The 17,496-nt window shown below is 35.8% G+C and overlaps 1 protein-coding gene across 3 annotated transcripts in view; it reads right to left on the reverse strand.

The window, feature by feature from the left end:
* Positions 1-1,831: 1,831 nt before the first annotated feature.
* Positions 1,832-17,496, reverse strand: part of LOC128209202 (pecanex-like protein 1) — a 132,821-nt gene continuing 117,156 nt past the window's right edge. For all 3 annotated transcript variants that reach the window (XM_052913136.1, XM_052913135.1, XM_052913134.1), the window contains exons 35-38: positions 17,171-17,249; positions 12,838-13,112; positions 12,133-12,448; positions 1,832-10,829 (exon numbers count right to left, since the gene is read on the reverse strand). In XM_052913136.1, coding sequence (XP_052769096.1) covers positions 10,539-10,829; positions 12,133-12,448; positions 12,838-13,112; positions 17,171-17,249 — 961 coding nt within the window. In that variant the 3' untranslated portion in view covers positions 1,832-10,538. The remainder of the gene's footprint in view (positions 10,830-12,132; positions 12,449-12,837; positions 13,113-17,170; positions 17,250-17,496) is intronic.

The following is a 17,496-nucleotide window of genomic DNA, read 5'->3' on the forward strand; positions in this document are numbered from 1 at the left end:
ATAAAGGCTTTGCTGTTATCTTTAATGACCAACGATGTTCAAGAACACTGAATACTAAATACATGTAGTTCAATAAAGGCTTTGCTGTTATCTTTAATGACCGATGTTGTTCAAGAATTAACAAGAGTCCTGAATACTGAATAGTGCAATAAAGAACGTACAAGAGCACTGTAAGCGTACCTGTATTCCAACACTCTGCCAGTACACTTGTGTGTCAATTGTTGTTGTTCTTGTTTTCAGTCAAAAAAGGGCAAAACTAAACAATAATTAAAAGTTATGGGCTTTGCTACATATGCATTGTCTCTGGCAACAAGTGTACTAAGTTGAATGGTTTCGAGTAGTGGTCAATGTTTAAGATTTTGCGCGCTGATGACACCACGGACCTAGGTCCATGATGACACTAAGGCTATGAAATTTCTTAAAAAATCGCTTGTGCTTAAAACCACGGACGATTATAAATAAGTGCACATTAGCTTTACAATGACACACACACCGCACAGGTACACACGCAGGCGCACATACTGACAAAAAAGTACAAGTCAATGTTGTTAAAGTCATCTGATTTATTTAAGGCAGTTATTGCCATAACAATAATATTCAACATAAAAACAATGTGGACAGTTTTAGATGGCAGCAAAGGCAATGTTACACAATCAACACTAAACGCACTAAACACCATTAAACATGTCGTAAACTTGTAGAATGAATTGTATGTATAGTATCTTGAAAGTTGAAATAATCACATATACAAACATATAAACATATATGTAAATTCAAGATTTTTATGAAGAAGTGACATTAAAAATAATGCAACAAAAACTACACAATTGTCCAAAATACAAATGCAGTCAAATCTGTTGGATTTGAATGAAGAAACGGTTGTGGTGATGTCAATTTTAACAATAAAGAATGACTTTGGAGTCATTGAATGCTTTACATGATGTGTCACAATAATACAAGTATTTAAACACAGAAGAAGATATACATTTTTAAATGTATATTTGAGCAGAAAGATGGCCCAAATTTATCTCAGTATTGAACAGAATAATAATTTATCTTTCAGCACAGAAAACATTTAAAAAGTTTTAATACGTAATTTCTTATTTCATCCTTCTGGCATCTACCGTACATTGTTATCCCCTGGTAATGGTAGTTTACAATTGGAATGTTTGTCTTACACATTTACATCACAACATTTTTATATGTCCATGTTACAGTGTGTGTATACCACATGATAAATTGCGTCATAAATGCTACGTTGGAAGGCAATATTTTGCTTCGAATGAATACTTTAAACAAAGATAACTTCACTATTTCTTCACCATTTTATATGAAACAAAGCACAGTCTACGCCGCTTATGGATCCCCGAACAACTTAAGAAATCTTGTGACCCTAGGGGGCAGGCCTCTTTTGACCTCAGTGACATATGATTTGAACAATTTTGGTAAAAGACCTCTACATGAGGCTGCATACCAAATATCATGGGTCTGGCCAATGGGGTTCAGGGAAAATGTCGGACAACACACGCAGGACATTGGGCAATCACATTAGCTCACCTTGAGCACTAAGTGAACTTTCAGAAAAGAGTATGAAAAAACTCATAAAATATCTGAGACTTAAGAAAACATTATGTTAAATTCACAGAAAGTCATCATACTAATGAATTTTCATTTATGTATTTCTTTATATTTTTTTAAATGATGAAGATTATATTTTGATAAACCCATTGTTAGAATACTTCACCATTTTAGAAGTATTCAGTTAATCAAAAAAAATTTTTTGTTTTTTTATACGAGAAAAAGGAATAAACAAAATAAACAGTGCTTGGAAGAAATTTAACAACTTTTAATGAATTATAAGCATACTTTAAAAATAAAAATTGTTTGTTTCAGTTTAAGATCCCAATTTATTTCATATCATATCCACCAAAAATAAATATTTCACTTGTCACCCAATTAAATTTAACTTTTGGTTCTCGATGAAATATATAGTTTTATCTTACACTGGAACAAACAATTATCGTCTATGTAGTTTGGTATATACAAATATCACAAGAGTATGTACATGTACAGATTAATTTAAAGCAAGATGAAAACATAACAAAGATATATAACATTATCTATTCAGGCGATAAGACTTTATCCACCTTGTATATTCAGGGGGTTTCTGTAATTTGAGCAACAGTGATGCGAAACAAACTATGGTAAACTCAACCCAGGTTAGTGAATGACACTATATTTGATGCTTACATTTTTACAAAGAATGCAGAGTAAGATATATTATTAAATGTGCGGTCTAGTGTTATTAAGGAAATCTGGAAATTCCAACAGTTAGCCAACTCTTTTGCTATTCTTTCACCAATCTCATTTAAGTCATATCATAAAGTTTGCTATATTTCATTTTGCTGTGTTCTCATAGCATGACATCATGATGCAATTTCTGATTTTAAGGAGATTGATTTTTCACAAAACCACCTTTTTTAAACCATTTTACCATTATTTATCCATACAACAGAATCAATTTAATTTTTTTTAGTAGCTTTCTGCATATATATATATATATTGCTCTTAAACATATATTCTTCTTTATCAACAGACAGAACAACCACATTGTTTTTGCATGAACTTTCCAGACAACCTCTGCAGGGTAAAATATCTACATTTAACCCTGAATAATAGGGGGAGGGGTGAGTGTGAAAAGGTTCTAAGTGACAAAAAATAAGCCAGCAGATAGATCCTTTTTCTCGCTTTAACCCCTCGATAAGTATAATAATTATTAAATTTTTAACCCCTCGATGTGTGTATAACGATTATTAACTCTTTAATCGCTCGATGTGTGTATAACGATTATTAACTCTTTAATCCCTCGATGTGTGTATAACGATTAACTAGAGCTGTCACAGGAGTGACGAATACCCACAAAGGCCGCCTGGACACAGGAATGGCAAACCATTCCTTTGAAAAGAGGCCATAACTCAAAGGTTACTGCACACTGCATCTTCTTTTATCATGCATGTATTGTTTTATTTAAATCTGTTGAGTAATTTAGAAGTTACACTGCTGACAAGAAAAACTAGCCTTTCATGAGTTATCGTCCGGAAACCGTTTTTCTATTTTAAGTAACAGTGACCTTGACCTTGGCCCCACCAGCCCCAATATCGAACTTGACCTGTATCTTCTGATGTTACACCTGTGTACCAAAAATTGTTCAAATCTGTCAAGCCTTTCATGATTTATCGTCCGGAAACGGTTTTTCTATTTTTAGTAACAGTGACCTTGACCTTGGCCCCACCAGCCCCAATATCGAACTTGACCTATATCTTCTGATGTTACACCTGTGTACCTAACTGTATCTTCTGATGTTACACCTGTGTACCAAAAAGTGTTCAAATCTGTCTAGCCTTTCATGAGTTATCATCCGGAAACCGTTTTTCTATTTTTATTAACAGTGAACTTGACCTTGGCCCGTCCAGCCCCAATATCGATCTTGACCTGTATCTTCTGATGTTACACCTGTGTACCAAAAATTGTTCAAATTTGTCTAGCCTTTCATGAGTTATCGTCTGGAAACCGTTTTTCTATTTTTAGTAACAGTGACCTTGACCCCACCAGCCCCAATATCGAACTTGACCTGTATCTTCTGATGTTACACCTGTGTACCAAAAATTGTTCAAATCTGTCAAGCCTTTCATGAGTTATCGTCCGGAAACCATTTTTCTATTTTTAGTAACAATGACCTTGACCTTGGCCCCACCAGCCCCAATATTGAACTTGACCTGTATCTTCTGATGTTACACCTGTGTACCAAAAATTGTTCAAATCTGTCAAGCCTTTCATGAGTTATCGTCCGGAAACCGTTTTTCTATTTTTAGTAACAGTGACCTTGACCTTGGCCCCACCAGCCCCAATATCGATCTTGACCTGTATCTTCTGATGTTACACCTGTGTACCAAAAATTGTTTAAATCTGTCCAGCCTTTCATGAGTTATCGTCCGGAAACCATGAAAACCGACAGACCGACAGACAGACCGACCGACAAGCTCACTCCTATATACCCCCTCAAACTTCGTTTGTGGGGGTATAATAACTCTTTAATCCCTCTATAAGTGTATAACTGAATTCGGGAAAACATTCTGGGAAATACCAACAATTTTGAATACCAATATAAGATGTTTGAAGTTACACCTAAGATCCTTTATTAAAATGGGGTCCTGATTCTATGAATGCCCACAGTAAGGCAAACATATAAAAAAATAAATGAAAGTCGAAAAATTCTTTAAATATGGACATTTTTCAAAATATGCAAACAATATAGGAATCATTGTCTCTAAAACTGTTATATACACATACAAAACATTTAAAAATAAATAACTTTCTGATATACAGAGCATTTAATCATTTACTGTACATTTTTACAGAGATGGCATAATGTATTTTAACTATGTACATGTACACTTCCAACCACCCATTTTTTGCAAAATACGCATTGCCGGCGCATGAGAGATTGTGTCATTGTGGTAAATCTTGGGGATATATTCTGTGGTAGCCAAAGGGACGTTCGCGTACCACCACATTCATCTGCTGCCACCTCTTCCTATTTTATGACCCTGCGGCGGAACTCAGCGTCTGATGAGATAAGCAAGAAATAATTATTTCTTGTGCAGAAGTTATTTGTTTTTATCCTTATGTACATTGTTAGTCGCATAATGTTCTTAACAGCAATTTTGTTTTTATATGTGTGTGTAAATGCCAAATAAACATTGTCTTGACTTGTTAATAATAAGCATTGAATCATTGATATATTTCCTCTGTATTTCATTGTCAAACAGCCGACATTTTCCACCACTCTGAACTGTTAATACATCATGTGCAGGATCAATATAATGTAGCATATAATTATATGATATTAATAATTGGTGGTTATAAATAGCTAGTGACAATTTGGGGAATTTTCCACAGAAAACGAGGCAAGAAGGCCTTCAACCAAGTGCTGTGAATTTTGAAAGCATGTTTGACCCCAGTCATTCTCAATCAGATTTTCTGAAAATCTTTAAAAGGTAACATGTTTTGGGTGTAATGTATTTATCAATGTTTATGCTATATCATTGTCAAGTATAAGTATATCGGGTAAGGCTACAACATGTAAGTATATTGCAAAGGAATAGCATTAAAAAAATTGAAAACATCTTCCTTTATTTCATTAATCAACACTTTGCAGAGCTGCACTGACTTGACGCGGGGGACGTGAGCCAGTTATAGTAATAAATGTGTGATATGCTTATATTGTGGGGTATCATGAAAAATAGATTGAACAGTTCGTGGTAAGGAACAATTGCGGCACATAGCAAAATCTGCAAAAAATGTGTGGTTGGTAGTGTAGTTATGTCTATATTGCACAAATCATAGATAATTCAAAATAGTACTGGTACTATTAATTATGTACTTGAAAATAGTATTTCTCTCTAGAATGAGAGCTCAGTTACAAGAAATAAACACAAACAAATGAGAAACATTACAATATTCAACATAGACAAAACACAAATATCTCTCAGCAAACAAAATATATACTTGTTTCGAGAAACAGCCTTCTGTGAAAGAAATCTCTACTTTAGTCATGTGACTAAGTCATATAGCAACCCAAAATTAAACTTAAAATATTGTATGCTAACAAAAAAAACCTTCTATTGCTAAAATTTCACTACATAACATTATATTGTATTGTTTAGATGTTAAGGTGTCAAAAATAAAAACAACAACAATAGAGATGTTTGTCAAACATTCCGCCCCCTCAGCATTTCTTTGTCAGAAACATGTAGAAGATGATTCAATTGAGGTGTTAGAAAAGATGCATTGATTAATGACCTTTGACCTACTGCCCTCAAAATCGATAGGGGTCATCTGCTGGTCAATGACAACTACCATTGAAGTTTCAAGGTCATAGACCAAACTGTTCTTGAATATTTGTGAGTCTTGAATGTAAGCTTTGACCTAGTACCCCCCCACTCCCACCCCCACCAATTTAAAAAAAACAACAAAAAACAAACAAAAAACAACTGTTCTTGAGTAAGTGTGCTTGCAAATTTTTTTGTAGATGGACAGACAGTGTGAGTACTACATGCAAATGTTCATTCAAAAGCATAACAAGAGTGCCAACTGTCACAAAATACGCCTGCTAATTTTAGGACGCAATGTTTGGTGATGAGGTGTTGTACATGAAGCCAAATTCAGAGAGTGGACACTGTAAAGACATTTTTATCAATTCAAGCTGACTGAGGCAACATGGCTGGTTATCAAACATGACCAATGTATTCTGATCAAATCTGGCGATGATTGGAAAAAGGCTTCTAAAGTAGTTGATCGGACAAGACTGATTTTAGATAATTTTAGATCATTTATATAATTAAAGGGTTGAATACTTTTAAGTCACTGAAGCAATAAGGCTGGTTAATGAACTTGTTCATGGTGATGATTGGACAAATGCTTGATCAGACAAGACCAATTTTAGGTAGTTTTTATAAATAAAGGGCAATAACTCTCAAATGACTCAAGAGATAAGTCTGGTTATTCACTTTGTTGGACATAAGCTTCTAAAGTTATTGAGCTCACAAGACCAATTTTAGGTATTTTCTATATTTTACAGGCAATAACTCAAGAGTGAATACAGCAATATGGCTGGTTATCAAACTTGTCCAAGACATTATGCCAATACACATTCTGACCGAATTGGTGATGACTGGACTATAAGTCATGTGTTTCCGGTACGGATAGAAAAATCCGACCTGAGGGCATGTGCGTAAGCCGGTAACGAGGCTTGCCGAGTTACCGGCCACGCAGCGTGCCCGAGGGTCTGATTTTTCGATCCGGACCTGAAAAACATGACTGATATTTTTTCTTGCATATATCTAAATTTATCAATTTGTGGAAAAAATGACGTAGAAAACAAACTTTTGTACATTTACACCAAAATGCGTGTGCGACGTTGTTTAATGACCTCATAGAGCGCAGTAATTTTAAATAACTAAAAATATAGCGTTTTTTTTACGATTATTTATTTTCAATTTTAATTAAAAGTATTGCTTACATATATATTTGATTGCGCTTAATTGAAATGGCATAATATACTTTTCATAAATCATACAACAAAAGAAATAAGAAGTGGCGCGTTGTTGCGCGTGACTCATCTTATATGGGGTATGTAAGATGGGTTTTTCCAGCACTGGTCACATGACCGGAAACACATGTCCGGTATGCAAGAAAAATAATTCTTAAGCTATAGAGCGGACAACATACTGGGTGCCGAGAGCCTTATCGCTAGTAAGGTGCAGGTAAAACTAATGTCTTGTTGTTTTTTTAAATGGGAGTATAAAAACCATGGTATGTAAATCAACGTAATTCAAGAAGCAAGATTGTTAAACATTTAAAATACACAGATGAGTAATAAATGAAACAAATGAGGTATTCCATATGATTGTAGTTCTAATGTAGAAAGTATGTCAAGGACATAACTATAAGTCTTATTACCTTATTCATACAATGATAATCATAGTGATGGAAGTAATGCTGATTTTGGGCTAAAAACCTTATTTCTTCTTTCCACTACCCTCATCAATTGTTTAAAAATATGCAATTTTTATTATGCAAAAAAAGTATCACAACAATTTTGTTTAACAGACATTTTCAGTGGAGTCAGTATTCGTTTGAAGAGTATTTCAAACTCTTGTTAACAATACTGGGGCCTGTTTCAACTAAGATTTTAGTCATTAATTGAAATAATTCAAGTGACACAGTTTCTTAAGTTTACTACAAATTCCATGAATTGAACTTGAAGCTGTTTTAAAAATGAACACAAAGTTGAAGAAATAAATAAAAAAACATCGGTACACACTTTTAGGTTTCTGATATATCTTTTAGTTTTTAATTAAAAAAGACGCATTTGTGGCACTGAAAATATAAGTAATACATATAACCCTCATGAAATTAAAGGCTTATACCATAGTGTATAATCCTACTATACTGTATGGTCCTACAGTAGTGTATGGTCCTACATTAGTGTTTGGACCTACTGTACTGTATGGTCCTACAGTGGTGTATGGTCCTACAGAAGTATATGGGCCTACCATACTGTATGGTCCTACAATAGTGTATGGAAATACTGTAATGTATGGTACAGTACAGTAGGTCCATACACTACATACTGTATGGGCCTACAAAAGTGTATGGGCTTCCCATACTGTATGGTCCTACGCTACTGTATGGTCCTACAATAGTGTATGGGCCTACCATACTGTATGGTCCTACAGTAGTGTATGGGGCTACCATACTGTATGGTCCTACAGTAGTGTATGGACCTACTGTACTGTTTGGTCCTACAGTAGTGTATTGTCCTACAGAAGCATATGGGCATACCATACTATTACGGTCCTACAATAGTGTATGGACCTATTGTACTGTATGGTCCTACAGTAGTGTATGGACCTACAATAGTGTATGGACCTACTGTACTGTATGGTCCTACAGTAGTGTATGGACCTACATAAGTGTATGGGCCTACAATAGTGTATGGACCTACTGTACTGTATGGTCCTACAATAGTGTATGGACCTTCAGAAGTGTATGGTCCTACAATAGTGTATGGACCTACTGTACTGTATGGTCCTGCAGTAGTGTATGGTCATACAGTAGTGTATGATCCTACCACACTGTATGGTCAAACTGTGATGTATGGTCCAACAGTAGTGTATGGTCCTACCATACTGTATGGTCCTAATGTATTGTATGGTCCTTCAGTAGTGTATGGTCCTACAGAAGTGTATGGTTCTACAGTAGTGAAAGGTCCTACAATAGTGTATTGTCCTACAGTAGTGTATGGTCCTAGAGTGGTGTATGGTCCAACAGAAGTGTATGGTCCTACAGTAGTACATGGTCCTACAGGAGTGTATGGTCCTACTGTTTTTTTATGGTCCTTCTGTACTGTGTGGGCCTACTATAGTGTATTGTCCTACTGGTACTGCATAGTACTGTGTGGGTCTACAGTAGTGTATGAATCTGCCATTATGTATGGTCCTACGGTTCTGTACAGTGTTACAGTAGTGTATAGGCCTACTGTAAAGTCCTTCAATAGTGTAAGGTCCTACAGCAGTGCAAGGTCCTACAGTAGTGTAATGTCCTTCAATAAGGTCCTACAATAGTGTAATGTCCTACAAAAGTGTAAGGTCCTACAGTAGTGTAAGGTCCTACAATAGTGTAAGGTCCTTCAATAGTGTAAGGTCCTACAGTAGTGCAAGGTCCAACAATAGTGTAAGGTCCTTCAATAGTGTAAGATCCTACAGTAATGCAAGGTCCTACAGTAGTGTAAGGTCCTACAGTAGTGCAAGGTCCTACAGTAGTGTAAGGTCCTTCAATAAGGTCCTACAATAGTGTAAGGTCCTACAATAGTGTAAGGTCCTACAGTAGTGTAAGGTCCTACAATAGTGTAAGGTCCTTCAATAGTGTAAGATCCTACAGTAGTGCAAGGTCCTACAGTAGTGCAAGGTCCTACAGTACTATAAAGTCCTTCAAAAGTGTAAGGTCCTACAATAGTGTAAGGTCCTACAGTACTGTAAAGTCATTCAATAGTGTAAGGTCCTACAGTACTGTAAAGTCCTTCAATAGTGTAAGGTCCTACAGTACTGTAAGGTACTTCAATAAGGTCCTACAGTAGTGTAAGGTCCTACAGTAGTGTAAGGTCCTACAGTAGTACAAGGTCCTACAATATTGTAAGGTCCTACAATAGTGTATGGGCCTACAATAGTGTATGTGCCTACAATAGTGTATGGGCCTACAATAGTGTATGGGCCTACAATAGTGTATGTGCCTACAATAGTGTATGGGCTTCCCATACTGTATGGTCCTACTGTACTGCATGGGCCTACAGAAGGGTATGTGTCTACCTTACTGTATGGTCCTACTGTACTGCATGGGCCTACAGAAGGGTATGGGTCTACCATACTGTATGGTCCTATAGTTGTGTTTGAACCTATCATACAGTAGTGTATGGTCCTACAGTAGTGTGTGGGCCTACAGTAGTGTATGGTCCTACAGTAGTGTATGGGCCTACAGTAATGTATAGTCCTATGATACAGTAATGTATAGTCCTATGACAATTCTCACACATTTTCTCTTTGAAAAACTGATGAGCTAAAAATTTCATCACCATAACCAAGATCACATGTCAGGGCACTGTTTGATAAAAAATCAAGTGCATTTTCAACAGGCCTAGAGGTGTAGTGTAATGCTGGACTCTGTTATGGGGAAGCATTATCACTCTAGAGTATCTACGAGAGCCAATCATCATATCACCTGCCCCCTTCGCCCATCCTCAAACAGACGTCGTTGCTGAGAAGTGTTACATAACAATGAGTTGAGCTATGAAGTTCACTGTAGTATCTGCTGAGGAAATGTATGCGGCATCCTCCTAAACAGACGTCTGTGCTTACACGTGTCACCTCACGATTCTATAACTATTGACTATTGCCGTATTGGTCACCTTTATGCTAAAATTAGCAGACTTCTGTGATTACATTAACAGGCGTAACACCGGATTCCCCTATGGGGACATACCGGTCCCCGATCTGCACGAGCAGGATTGTCTTGTCAACATGTGAGCGACGCACTACATCCCAGTGACATGGTATCCAGCGGTGAACCACTGTTCCCTCCATCCCCACTGCAGGGGACCAAGAACCCCAGGCATTAACACCCCCATTGTTACGCCACTCCATCTGCGGCCACTGGACGTCTATTCGTCTACCCAGGTTAATATTTTCAAAGATACAGCTCACATCTGTTATCTGTAAAAGAGTCACAGTAAGGGGCTGATAATTTAAACAGCAATAATGCAAGTTTGTTTGTAAAAAAACAGACATGAATTTAAAGGCTGGGAATAGTTTTGTGGAGGATTTGCTTCAGTGAAATACCGGCTGGCAAGGTAGAGAAGAGGAGTTGAAATGCTTGCAAGGGTGTGCACAGATCATAGTAAACAGACTTGATATTAAACAAACTAGTGGTGGTATATACACATATTTATTATATGCTTTATGGTTGTTTATAGAGATTTATCAGTGAAATAAAGATGATATTTTACTGTTTGAAACAGTGAAATTATCAAATTGATATTTTTACTGTTTTGAATTTTGAGCCCACTCTCCGTTCCAAATCAAATGTCATGCGCACAGGGCTGGGACACAATTTTAAAGAAGTCATTTCCGAAATTATGTGCGCATACAAATTGGCACAAATAATTTCTAAAAAAGTGTAATTAAATGATTTCTAACTTCAAATTTAGGCATATAATAAAAGAAAAATTCTTGCTTCAGTGTAAGATTTTCCAGATAGGCCACTCATGAAATATATCTTTTGGTTACAAGTTTACACTGAAACAAACAATTATTTTCTATACATACACAACTCATACAGCAGCTCATATTAGCTCTCAACCAATAGAGTGCATGACAATCATCTGAGAGGTAAATTTAATTTTTGTAGCAGCCAGCAATTTTTTTTTTGGCATATTTCTGGACCTTGATAGATGTTCCTATTTTAAATTTAAGGAATGAATTATAATATAGTAAAGAGCTCTTATAACAGATGTAGACATTTGATTCAATAATTCTATTATAAACTGTGTAACTCCTCTGATGTTGCAAAATTACAGTACACAAAAAGAGTCGCCATTTCTCTGCTTCTCCCTCTTTAATACTTCTTTCCTGGCCTTATATCTAACAGCATGTGAACAGCAACAATCACATAACTCTAACATCTCCAGACAATATAAGATAGTAATCAAATGCTAAACCTTGTTTCCGGTTTAATATAACTATCACATATTTTCTGCATATAGTCAATGGTACTTGCAGAGTAGTAGTTGTAAAAGTTAACAACAATGACATTAAAAACGTTGTTAACTTTATAATCATTTTGGAAGACTTTAAAATCATAAATGAAATTGAAACTTTTACTTGCAAATTCAAATACACAAAAAATAATAATGCATTACAGGTCAAGCATTTTGGTTTCAAAATAATTATAATCAGGATTATCAAACGCACACAGCAATCTTATGAAATGATCATTTGTAAAATGGATGCCTCTCACCTTGACCCTCTGGTTGAGTATCACAGTGTCTTTACTGAGCATTTTTTTCTCCTCCTCTGCAATCAGGTTAGCAAGCAGGGACGTACGGGGCTTCCCTGTGGCTGAGCTAGATGTTGATATGAGACTGCCCCTATTACCGCGGGTGGTGAGAGCTAGGTCCCCAGGGTTACTGCCGGGAGTGGTTGGTGGTCCGCAGCCCCTCCCTCCCTGCCCGAGTACTGCTGCGGCCGCCTGGTGGGTACAGCTATATGGGATGTCACCCTCACCAAAAGCTACGCTGCCTGAGGAACAGGAGGCCCCACAGTGTTGCCTCAAGCTGGTGAAGAGAGATTTAAGGTATACTATATGGTTTATATCATTATAAAGCATAGAGGAGAGATTAAATCTATTCAGTATATACATATTATTAACGTTTTCTATGAAATGTTTTTTCATTGTAAGACATTCCCATCTGAAGACTGATATAGGTAAAATCACTTACAGTCTAAGAATTAACAAAAATTTCAATCATTCCATTGATATGAAGCTATGACCACCCTCGTTAATCAAATACTTTGTTTAACCAAGAAATATACTTAATCAACATGCATTAGTATGACCAGGATTATCATACAACTATTAAACTTCTGCATTGGTTTAACAGCTATGAACACTTATATTACGTGGTTCAGTGTCATGTTAAATGATATAGATCGGTTGACTCACCTTTGCCAGGCATTTTTAAAGAACCTTTGCACATTGTCAATGATGAACTCGCCTCCAACTACAGAGGAATACTGTTCATTAGTGGATGAATAAGATGTTGTGAGAGGGGACACATATATGGGGTATCCGATTGGCTGGTCACATGATGAGTTGATCATGTTTCGAAGGGCCTGTTTGGCATTTTGGATGCTGCCGCGTTCTGGGTTACGATTCCGGAGATAGATAAGCTCCTGCTGTTGGCCCGCCCACAGACCTCGAACACACTCACGGTTCACCTGTTTGCATAAATAATAGTTTTTGTAAAAAATATAAAATAGATAAAGATCAGAATATCAACCTGTTAATAAAAAAAAACCAAAAAAACGTATACTAAAGCTAATGAGAAAACAATATATTCCAATAATTTTTACAACAAGGTATATGTACCTATACCCCATTTATATGATGAGATTTGCCCTCGGGCCAAATATGTGTATACAAACATCAAATTACTGTGAAATCATAACTAGAGCTATCACTGAAGGTGATTAATACCCCCAAACGCCACCTTTCATTATGATTTATCATTGTATGAAGTTTTCTGAAATTCCATCTAATAGTTTTCAAGTTACTGTACGGACAAAACTTTGACAAAGGGCAGTAACTCTGTAACTGGCTGAAATAGAATTGCGGTTCCTGTACACTGCACTCCCTCTCATTATGATCTATCACTGTATGAAGTTTTATTAAATTCCATCCAATAATTTTCAGGTTATGCTCTGGACAAGAAAAAGTAACAAAGGGCAGTAACTCAGTAATTGGCTGAAATAGAATTGCAGTTCCTATACACTGCACTCCCTCTCATTATGATCTATCACTGTATGAAGTTTTATTAAATTCCATCCAATAGTTTTCAAGTTATGCTCCGGAAAAACAAAAGTAACAAAGGACAGTAACTCTGTAATTAGCTGAAATAGAACTGCGGTTCCTGTACACTGCACTCCCTCTCATTATGATCTATCACTGTATGAAGCATCATTTAATTCCATCCAGTAGTTTTCAAGTTATGCTCTGGACAAGAAAAAGTAACAAAGGACAGTAACTCTGTAATTGGCTGAAATAGAATTGCGGTTCCTGTACACTGCACTCCCTCTCATTATGATCTATCACTCTATGAAGTTTTATTAAATTCCATCAAATAGTTTTCAAGTTATGCTCCGGACAAGAAAAAAGTAACAAAGGGCAGTAACTCTGTAACTGGCTGAAATAGAGTTATGGTTCTTGTGCACTGCACTCCTCTCATTGTGCTTTACCATTGTATTAAGTTTTAATAAATTTCATCTAGTAGTTTGCAAGTTAATGTCTTGAAAAATATTTGACAGCAAAAAAAACAAATAAAGGGCAATAACTCAGTAATTAGCTAGATAGAGTTATGGTTCTTGAACACTGCACTTCCTCTCATTGTGCTTTACCATTGTATGGAGTTCCAATGAATTCCATCCAGCACTTTTCAAGTTATACTCCAGACAAACAAAAGTAACAAAGGGCAATAACTCAGTAATAAGCAAGAATAGAGTTATGGCTATCATTGTATGAAGTTTAATCCAATTCCATCTAGTAGTTTTTAAGTTATGCTCCGGACAAGGTAAATTGCAACGGACAAACCGACCGACCGACCGACCACAGGGTGACTCTAATATACCCCCTTCGAACTTCGTTATTAATATCGTGGGATTTTCGTGGATTTTTTGGGTTGGCTTATCTACGAATTCAAGATCCCAACAAAAATTTGACCTTTAATTCTGTTCTGTTTTAAGTATAAATATGATATCAATAGTTTGTTTGTCACTGTTTAATACAAATCGGATCACAGTTGGTTTAAACAGTAATTATTCATATGTTGTTAATTTATCAGCATATTACAAGTATACAGGAAAAAAGATTCAAGAGAAAGTTTGCTTTGCACTTTCGATGCTCGCTATTTTTTTTTTTTCCTTAATGAAAACCCTGTATAAATATATGATCACATCTGTGTCCATTGTTTTTTTAAATATAAAGCTTGTTGCACATAATGATAATGCTTGGTAGAGTGTGCTAAGTATCAATCTGTGCAACTTTTTTAACACTTTCAATTAACATTTATATCTTATCCTCTATTTAGCATTGTCATAATATGGACCCAAAACTTAATGATGGATTACTGGCACAAATTGCAATTGGTTCGAGTTCTTGGATCAATTCAGTTTTTGTTGCTAAAAGTACAAGAAATGTATAAGGTCAATAAATCCAGTAAGAATTGACATGCCTACATTGCTAAATCTAAAAAGCCGGACACAAGCATGTGTACTATGACCTTTAAATGTCTCGTGTGACCTTGACCTTTGAGGTATGGACCCGGGTCAAGGTCACTGCACATCGTCTCAATGAGGACAACATTTGTACCAAGTTATATGGTAATCCATCCATGCATAAGTAAGTTGTAGCCCGGACACGAAATGTTACAGCCAGACAGACGGACGGACGGACTGACAGACGGACGAAGTGCATTCCTTTTATCCCCTCCCCACTCCGTGGCGGGGGATTAATAAATCTCATTTATTAGAACTTGCATGCAGTTTTTTGTATGACATTGCCAGTCACTGCAGAACATTAAAACAAGCTGATTATCAACCTCCTGTGCGGCATATGTAATATGCGCTGATTATTAACCTTGTGTGTTTGAGCATCGCCACTTGATTTTGTTTCTTGGATCAATATTTAATCGATTATTTAATTAAACACTTTTCCTGTGTTTTCACAGTTTGCAATTTTTTTTAACTGACATACAATGGCTTCACTGTTTTATAACCTATATGTAGTGCATCTTTATTTATGACTCTTAAAGCTGCACTCTCACAGATTTAACTTTTATTTATTTTTTGTCTTGGAACGAGCCAATTTTTGCAAAAATGCATGGAAACCAGTTATATAAGACTGCTGACAAAAAATAAGATCAATATCTATATAATTATGGTGGTTGTTTAATATCGATGTTGCTAATGTTACTTCCGGTAACTATATATATTTTGTTTTGTGTTAAAAGTCAAGTTAATGTCAATTTTTCTTACCAGTTCAGTTCATTTTAACAAGGGAGGTCACTCTATTACACAAATGCAGTGAATGTAAACACTTTTGCTTAAAAACTCTCCCAAAAATACAAATTGTTTTAATTGTTTATGTTTCATAAAACCTTCTTTAATAACCTGTCTCTATGATGTAGTGGGTCCGGTCTTACTAGCAAATACCGAGAATCCTGGCTTAATGCATTCTGTTTTTTAAACCTTTTTTGGTATCGTTTGTAATTACCTAATTTACTTTTTTGTGAATGCTTTATGAAGTTAAGATATTCTTATGAAATGTTCAATATAAGAGGGTATTGAATGTAAAAATGGTTCACAAATATTAAATATGCTCTTACAGGGGTAAAGTGCTTAGATAACTTACTTGATGCGGTGTGCATCATTTTGCAATTTGAGTGCAATTATTAAGTATGTGTTGTGTTGTTTTGTTTTTTCGTTCAGTTTTTAAAGACAGAAAAGGATTATGGAAATTTACTTACTGTTGCAAAAAGCATGAATATAGCATCACACGTACTGATTCCAGGTTTAAACAATTAAATGATCATGATGATGTAAAAGAATGTATTCTTAATGATATTATAAACTTTCAATTATTGTCTGATAGTAAATCGAAATGCTTGGTCCGATTCGATTTGATCATCGACAGCAATTGGAGTCCGATTTTCAAACACTAATTACTGGACAAAGGGTTATCAAGTTAATGAATGGACAAGATCTACTAAGTGATTTCTATAATTAAAGGGTGGTAACTTGAGAGTGACATGGCTGGTTATTAAGCTTGTCCAAGATACTATGCCCATACACATTCTGATCAAATATGGTCATGATTAGACAAAGGGTTCTTAAGTATTGATCAAACAACAAACTGGACGCTGCCCGGCCAAACGCCCACCTGCCCGTATGCTACAGGTTAAACTATAATATGTCTTGTTTTACAGACGTATAAACACATTTCTGTGAAATTATTTTGAAATCGGGCCAATAGTTTCTGAAGAAGGATTTTCAAAGTTTTCCATATAGACATATAGTGAAAAATAACCACACCCCTGGCAGCCATGTTTTTTAACAAATCGACATGGGTGAAGGAATTTGAAAGAACATTTCTGTGGAATAATTTTAAAATCAGGCAAGCAGATTTTCGGGAGAAATTTTTCAAAGTCTTCCATATAGACCTTTAAGAGAAAAGTCGCTCTTCCCCTCCCCACCCCTGGAGGCTGTAAGATACATCCCCATACCTTGACAATGCGAAAAGTGAGGAATCGCTTATTCAGCATTATGATTTTGTATTCATCTGAGCCTTCGTCAAATACATTCCTGAAATAATAAAAGAGAAAGCATGTAGCTACACACATGTTGCTGATGAATTCATTGATATTTACATAAATCATCTTCATTGTGTACTTGTACATGTGATTGATCATGACTTAAACTCTGTAAATAAGTCATGACATACACATAGTAGTAGCGTTTTGTAAGCCATCATCATCTAAAAGCATTTTGTAAGAAGAAAAAGAATATGATATGACGCCCATTATATGACAAACTAGCATTTTTAAACTTT

The sequence above is a fragment of the Mya arenaria genome, chromosome 11 (genome assembly GCF_026914265.1).
Source record: "Mya arenaria isolate MELC-2E11 chromosome 11, ASM2691426v1".
NCBI lineage: Eukaryota > Metazoa > Mollusca > Bivalvia > Myida > Myidae > Mya > Mya arenaria.